The sequence below is a fragment of the Merops nubicus genome, unplaced genomic scaffold (assembly GCF_000691845.1).
Source record: "Merops nubicus isolate BGI_N331 unplaced genomic scaffold, ASM69184v1 scaffold44342, whole genome shotgun sequence".
Taxonomy (NCBI): Eukaryota; Metazoa; Chordata; class Aves; order Coraciiformes; family Meropidae; genus Merops; species Merops nubicus.
Genome location: NW_008592410.1, coordinates 1 through 6,225, shown reverse-complemented (window position 1 = coordinate 6,225; position 6,225 = coordinate 1). Strand labels below are relative to the sequence as shown.

At 59.9% G+C, this 6,225-nt stretch overlaps 1 protein-coding gene across 1 annotated transcript; it reads left to right on the top strand.

The window, feature by feature from the left end:
- Nucleotides 1–154: 154 nt before the first annotated feature.
- Nucleotides 155–6,008, top strand: LOC103767996 (synaptotagmin-2). The gene is made up of 8 exons (XM_008935126.1): nt 155–320; nt 466–635; nt 1,993–2,109; nt 2,339–2,506; nt 2,668–2,835; nt 4,155–4,272; nt 4,988–5,121; nt 5,802–6,008. Exons 1-8 carry the CDS (start codon nt 155–157, stop codon nt 6,006–6,008), a joined length of 1,248 nt encoding a protein of 415 aa, XP_008933374.1.
- The last annotated feature ends 217 nt before the right edge of the window (nt 6,009–6,225 follow it).

Sequence of the window (6,225 nt, the reverse complement as noted above, 5' to 3'; positions counted from 1 at the left end):
GCCACTCCTCCCAGCTCTGTGCCACCAGTGCCAACGTTGTCCTTGGTGTGGATGGCTGTCAGTGGGCACAGCCTGGGCACGGGGACAAGGGGGGGCAGCAGGACCTGTGTGACCACCAGGATGACGTTGTGTTTCAGGGAGCCCCTGCCTCACCATGACGTTCAAGCAAGCGTCCATGATGGCCCCAGAGGCCACGGCCACCACGGTGCCCATGACCACGATGGAGAACTCCACTGAGGCCACGGGCCCGGGCGAGAGCAAGGAGGACATGTTCACCAAGCTGAGGGACAAGTTCATGAACGAGCTCAACAAGATCCCCTGTGAGTAACTGCCTCCTTTCCCTAGGCATTCGCCTCCTCATTCCCCCACCACCACTCTGGTCCCAGGGCAGCCTGTGGGACGAGGTGGTGGGGTCCTGGGGCTGGGGGAGCTGGGGGCTGACCACAACACTGGCTCTTGCTGCAGTGCCCCCCTGGGCGCTCATCGCCATCGCGGTGGTGGCCGGACTCCTCATCCTCACCTGCTGCTTCTGCATCTGCAAGAAGTGCTGCTGCAAGAAGAAGAAGAACAAGAAGGAGAAGGGCAAAGGCATGAAGAATGCCATGAACATGAAGGACATGAAGTCAGGCAACCAGGTGATGTCCTTCTGGAGTGCTTGGCCTGCGCTTGGTGTTGTAGGATGGTCCCACTGGCTGAGTGGCATGTTGGGCACTCACAGCTCTGGCAGGGAAGAGGGATGGAGCCCCTTGGACCCTGGGGTGGAGCCTGGACCTGTGACAGCAGCACTGTCCTCTGCCAGTGCCCAGTGGCCCGGACAGAACCAGGCTCAAGCTGGCCTGAACCTGCCAGTGCTTCACCTGCACCAGCAAATGTTGATTTAACCCCTCGTGTCTCCCCACCTTCCTCCTTGTCCTCATTTCATTGAGCTGTGCCAGGACAAAATGCCCATCAGAATGGGGTCCCCAAAAAGCCAGTGCTCAAGAGGCATTGGCCAGCAGGGGCCTGGCAGGAAGGAGACTTTGATACCAGCAGGCCTGGGGAGATCCTGGCCACTTCAAGGACCCCAACCCAAAGCCATGGGGACGGGGTGGGAGATCTTGGGCATCTGTTCCTGCTCCTCAGAGCCATGTAAGCCCCATGGGCATGAGGGCAGGGCTGGAGAGATGAGTGCTGAGTGGAGATGCTCCATCATCCCTGCCAGTCTGCAGGCCCTCATGGTGGTGGGAGGTGTGGGGTGGGATTCCCCAGTGGAGGGCAAGGGCTGACATACCCTGGGCTTGCAGGGGCCATGCAAACCCTGAGTCTCCATCTTGCTGTGGGTCCCTTGTTGCTGCTCTCTGTAATGTGGCTTTTTCTTCCCTCCTGGTACTCATGGTGTCCTCTGCTGCCCTGTCTGCATGGTCTGTCTCCAACCCGGGATGCCCGCCATGGTAGGTGCCACCATGAACCTCCTTCTCCATCATCTACTTCCAGGGTGGGATGGGGGACCTGGGAACACGTCAGGCCCAGGGGTCCCACACCATGGGCCATGGCTCAGAGGGCAGGGGGAGGGGTGGCTTTGCCTTAGGAGAATTAGACTAAATCTCTGTTGCTAAGCTGTGAAGGGCTGGGGGTGACCCTGCTGAGTCCTGGGCACGGGCTGGGGGTAGAGTGTCCTTGTGCCCTCCTCACACCCCCCCTGTGAGCACCAAACCTCCCTCTGGAGCTGCCCCGTGTCCCTGCCCCCCGAGCAGCCCCCCAGCATCTCAGTGGGGTGGGTACTGGGGGCTGCCTGGCTGTGTGGCTGTGGGCAGAGCCGGTGCCACCCCAGGGCTGCTCTGGGGGTACCTTGTGTCCCCAGCATGAGGCTCTCCTGTCCCTGACGGGTCAACCCGGGCGTCGAGATGCCAGTAGGGTGGGGGGCTGGAGGTCCCCAGGGGTGTGGGGATGGGGACGCTGGGCTGGGCCCCCCCTGCTGAGCTGGCACCTTCCCTTCTGTTGCAGGACCAACAGGACGACGACGATGCAGAGACAGGTCTGACAGAGGGGGAAGGTGAGGAGGAGGAGAAGGAGCCAGAGAACTTGGGCAAGCTGCAGTTCTCGCTGGACTACGATTTCCAGGCCAACCAGGTGATGGAGGGGCTGGGCTTGGCTGGGGAGCTGGGGGAGTGGGGTTTGCCCGGGAGGGCAGCTAAGAGAAGTGTCCCTGTTGGACTTGGGTGGCACAGGAGGGAAAAGGGAGGTGGGTGCTGTACCATGGGGAGTCCTGCCCCACGCTGGGCTGGAGATGAGCCCATGGCAGCCACAGTGCATAGCTGGGCCCTCTCGCTGAAGCCCCACATCCCTCTCCCTGCTCCAGCTGACAGTGGGGATCCTCCAAGCAGCTGAGCTGCCAGCTCTGGACATGGGTGGCACTTCAGACCCCTACGTGAAGGTGTTCCTGCTCCCGGACAAGAAGAAAAAGTATGAGACCAAAGTGCAGAAGAAGACACTCAACCCTGCCTTCAACGAGACCTTCACCTTCAAGGTGAACCCTTTCCTACCTACAGCATGGGACCTTGTCTCTCACTTTCACCTCTGCCCCTGATTGTACTCCTCCCTCACTCACTCCACTGCTGGGAGTGGGAGGTCCTGGCTCGGGGTCCTTGGAGCACATTGCCAGCCTGGTTGGTGGCCCTCTTTGTGCAGGTCCCCTACCAGGAGCTGGGAGGGAAGACGCTGGTGATGGCCATCTACGACTTCGATCGCTTCTCCAAGCACGACATCATTGGTGAGGTGAAGGTGCCTATGAACACGGTGGACCTGGGCCAGCCCATCGAGGAGTGGCGGGACCTGCAGAGCGGCGAGAAGGAGGAGGTGAGAGCAGGACCAGCGTGAGGCCCTTAGGCACCTGAAACCTTTGGCCAGGGGTAGGAGATGCGGGGTGGCCGTGGGGTGAGCTTTCTGGGCCATCCCATAGTGCTCAGGGTGATGATTCCTGTGGGGTCCCACCAGAATATCGTGCATGTCCTAGCCATGGGTGCTGGGCAGGATCTGCCCCTGGTGTTCCACTCTGCAAAAGTCTTTCTGTAACAGGAGCAAAGAGTCCAAATTGTGGAGTGATGTGCTGGGATGGGCCTGACCCAAGTCATCAAACCCTTGTGCTGGTGCATGGGGTGCCAGCTTGTGTCTGAACTGAAGGTTGAGTAGGGTTTGGGGGGACCTGCACTGAGTGCACCCTCATCAAGACTGGGGGGGACACCACGCTGTGCAGTGGGGTTGGTGCACTGGAGGGGAGGGATCCACCCAGAAGGACCCTGACAGGCTGGAGTCATCGTGCCCACCTCCTGAAGTTTGACAAGGTCAAGTACAAGGTCCTGCACCTTTGTCAGGGCAACCCCTGGTGTCAACCCAGGCTGGGCAGAACAGGGACCGAGGGCAGTTTAGAGGAGAAGGTCTTTGGGGTGCTGGTTGATGAAAAACAACATGAGCCAACAATGTGTGAGTGCAGCCCAGAAGCCAATCCCATCCTGGGCTGCATCACAAGGTGTGGCCAGCAGGTCCAGGGAGGGGATTCTGCCCCTCAGCTCCACTATGGTGAGACCCCACCTCGAGTTCTGCATCCAGCTCTGGAGCCCCCAGCACAGGGAGGGCATGGAACTGTTGGAGTGGGTCCAGAGGAGGACCATGAAGATGATCTGAGGGCTGGAACCCCTCTGCTACCCAGGGACTGAGGCGCTCAGCCCAGGCTGAGGGAGTTGGGGTTGTTCAGCCTGGAGAAGAGAAGGCTCCAGGGAGACCTTATTGTGGCCTTCAATGTCTGCAGGGGGACTACCAGCAAGCTGGGGAGGGATTTTTTACAAGGTCTAGTGATAGGATGAGGAGTAATGGCTTCCAACTGGAAGAGGGGAGATTTGCTTCAGAAACTAGGAAGAAGTTCTTCACTGTGAGGCTGGTGAGACACAGGTTGCCCAGGGAAGCTGTGGATGCTCCATCTGCAGGAGTTTGAGGCCAGGCTCGCAGGTAGATGGGGCTTGGAGCAACCAGGTGTAGTTGTCTGGCAGGGGGCTTGGAACTAGATGATCTTTAAGGTCCCATCCAACCCAAAGCTTTCTGTGCTACGATGACTGTGTCCCAACACTGCAGTACCATACACTGGCAAGGCTTTGACATCTGCTCCCTGCTCTGCTCGGCAGCCAGAGAAGCTGGGAGACATCTGCATCTCCCTCCGGTACGTGCCCACAGCTGGGAAGCTCACTGTCTGCATCCTGGAGGCCAAGAACCTGAAGAAAATGGATGTCGGGGGTCTCTCAGGTGGGTGTTGTCCCATAAGCATCGTCCTCACTCCCTGCTGTGGGGAAGGACACCAGGTCCAGCAGACTGGCAGGGCTCAGGGAAGTCCCCCCGGTGCCTGGGACCTCCTGCATCAGAGGCAGCCTGAGAGCTGGCAGGGACGGGGAGGGGCCATGGGGATGGGATGAACACCCCAAGGACGGGCTGGATTTTGTTCCCCACTGTGTGTGGGGCCAGGGTGCTGCAGGCCCTGGCTGGTGAAAATGCTTCTCTGCCATCTGCTCCTGGTCCTGCTCCTCCTCGACGTGGGGCCCACAACTGACAGTGTGTTTTATACCAGGAGAGTTCCCAACTCCACTCCAGGGCTGGGCCACCCAGGGGTCCTGAGCTCTCTCCACATCTGCCTTGATCAGAAGAGCAGTACCTGCATGTCTGGAAGAGTTCAGCTTTGTTGCTGGGGTATCCTGCTCCAGAAGTGTGGGTGACAGGCCCACACCCACCGGTGTCACCCCTCCTACGAGGGGACCCCCAGGACTCAGAAGATCTTCATCCCTTGGGCAGTTGCTCCCGTGAATATTCTCCAGCCCAAATGTTTTGGCTTTGGCCTCCATCCACAAACCTCGGAGCACCTTTACTCATGGTGCACTTGGTTCTGGGCTAAGACTTCTCCTGGGGCCAGGCTGCTGGTGCTCCCTGGGCATCTCAGCCTTGGCTGATGCACTCTCCTGTCCCCCAGATCCCTACGTGAAGATCCACCTGCTGCAGAATGGAAAGAGGTTGAAGAAGAAGAAGACCACAGTCAAGAAGAAGACCCTGAACCCCTACTTCAATGAGTCCTTCAGCTTTGAGATCCCCTTTGAGCAGATACAGGTTTGTCTGATGACTTCCATGGGAGGCAGGCAGGGTGAGGTGATGGGAGAAGTCCCATAGCTTCCTGACCACATGCCCCAGACTTCCCAGCAACCTGAGCAGCTCCTGCCAAGCTCCTGGTCTGGTCACCCAGGACATAAGTCCAGTCCCAATCTGAGCCTGGGATGCTGCTGGTGCAGGGGCCAAGGTGGGAGGCTGGAGATGCAGGGTCAGTGCAGATCACAGCTGGAATGGGTCTCTCCTCTGCTCCTGCTCCTGTAGAGCTCACCCCAGGCAGAGCAGGGCCATGGTCCAGGGGGCATTTTGGACCTTTGGTATATTGGTAGGTACCTTCTGCCCTTCCATGTCCTGGCACATGCCCCTTGCCCCAGCCCTGTCAAGCCCTGTAGCCCACAGCTCCTGCCCAGCCCCACCACCCCTTGGTGCCCTTTCCCAGGTGGCCACGTCAGGGTGAGCAGGGTCCCCACTGTGCCTCTGCGGTCCTGGGCTCCTCGGGGAAGGAAGGGGAAGAAGCTATGGGCAGGGAGGGGACCCTGCCCCCAAACAGGGCACAGCAGGGCTTAGCCTTGGGGGGCCCCTGGGGTGCCCTGCTGGGCGACCTCGGGGGGGACAGCCCGGAGGCCGTGGGGTGGTGCAGCCGCTGCTCCTGCCTGCCCTCTGAGGAAGGTTTCCTTCTTTAGAAAGTGCAAGTGGTCATCACGGTGCTGGACTACGACAAGCTGGGGAAGAACGAAGCCATCGGCAAGATCTTCACAGGCTGCAACTCCACGGGCACGGAGCTGAGGCACTGGTCTGACATGCTGGCCAACCCCCGGCGGCCCATCGCCCAGTGGCACTCGCTGAAGCCGGAGGAGGAAGTGGACGCAGCTCTCGGGAAGAACAAATAGGGGCTTTTTGGGGGGGGTCCGGGGCGGTCCCCGCCAGAGCCACCGATACCTCACTGCTGCTCCCCTGGTTCGGTGTTGTCGTTCCGTTCTCCGCTGAAATCCCCCTGCTGGCTGCGGGAGGGTTCCCCGGCAGCCCCAACAGCTTCCAGGGGAAGAGGTTAAAGACACGGATGGTTCTTTTTGTTCTTCATCATCGCTCCCTTCTGCTGCATGTCCC

Excerpts from the sequence above, each read along its gene's own strand:
- LOC103767996 (XM_008935126.1), top strand. The coding sequence starts at position 155 with ATGACGTTCAAGCAAGCGTCCATGATGGCCCCAGAGGCCACGGCCACC. Across the intron at positions 321-465 it reads CGAGCTCAACAAGATCCCCT|TGCCCCCCTGGGCGCTCATC; the intron begins GTGAGTAACTGC and ends CTCTTGCTGCAG. Across the intron at positions 2,836-4,154 it reads AGAGCGGCGAGAAGGAGGAG|CCAGAGAAGCTGGGAGACAT; the intron begins GTGAGAGCAGGA and ends TCTGCTCGGCAG.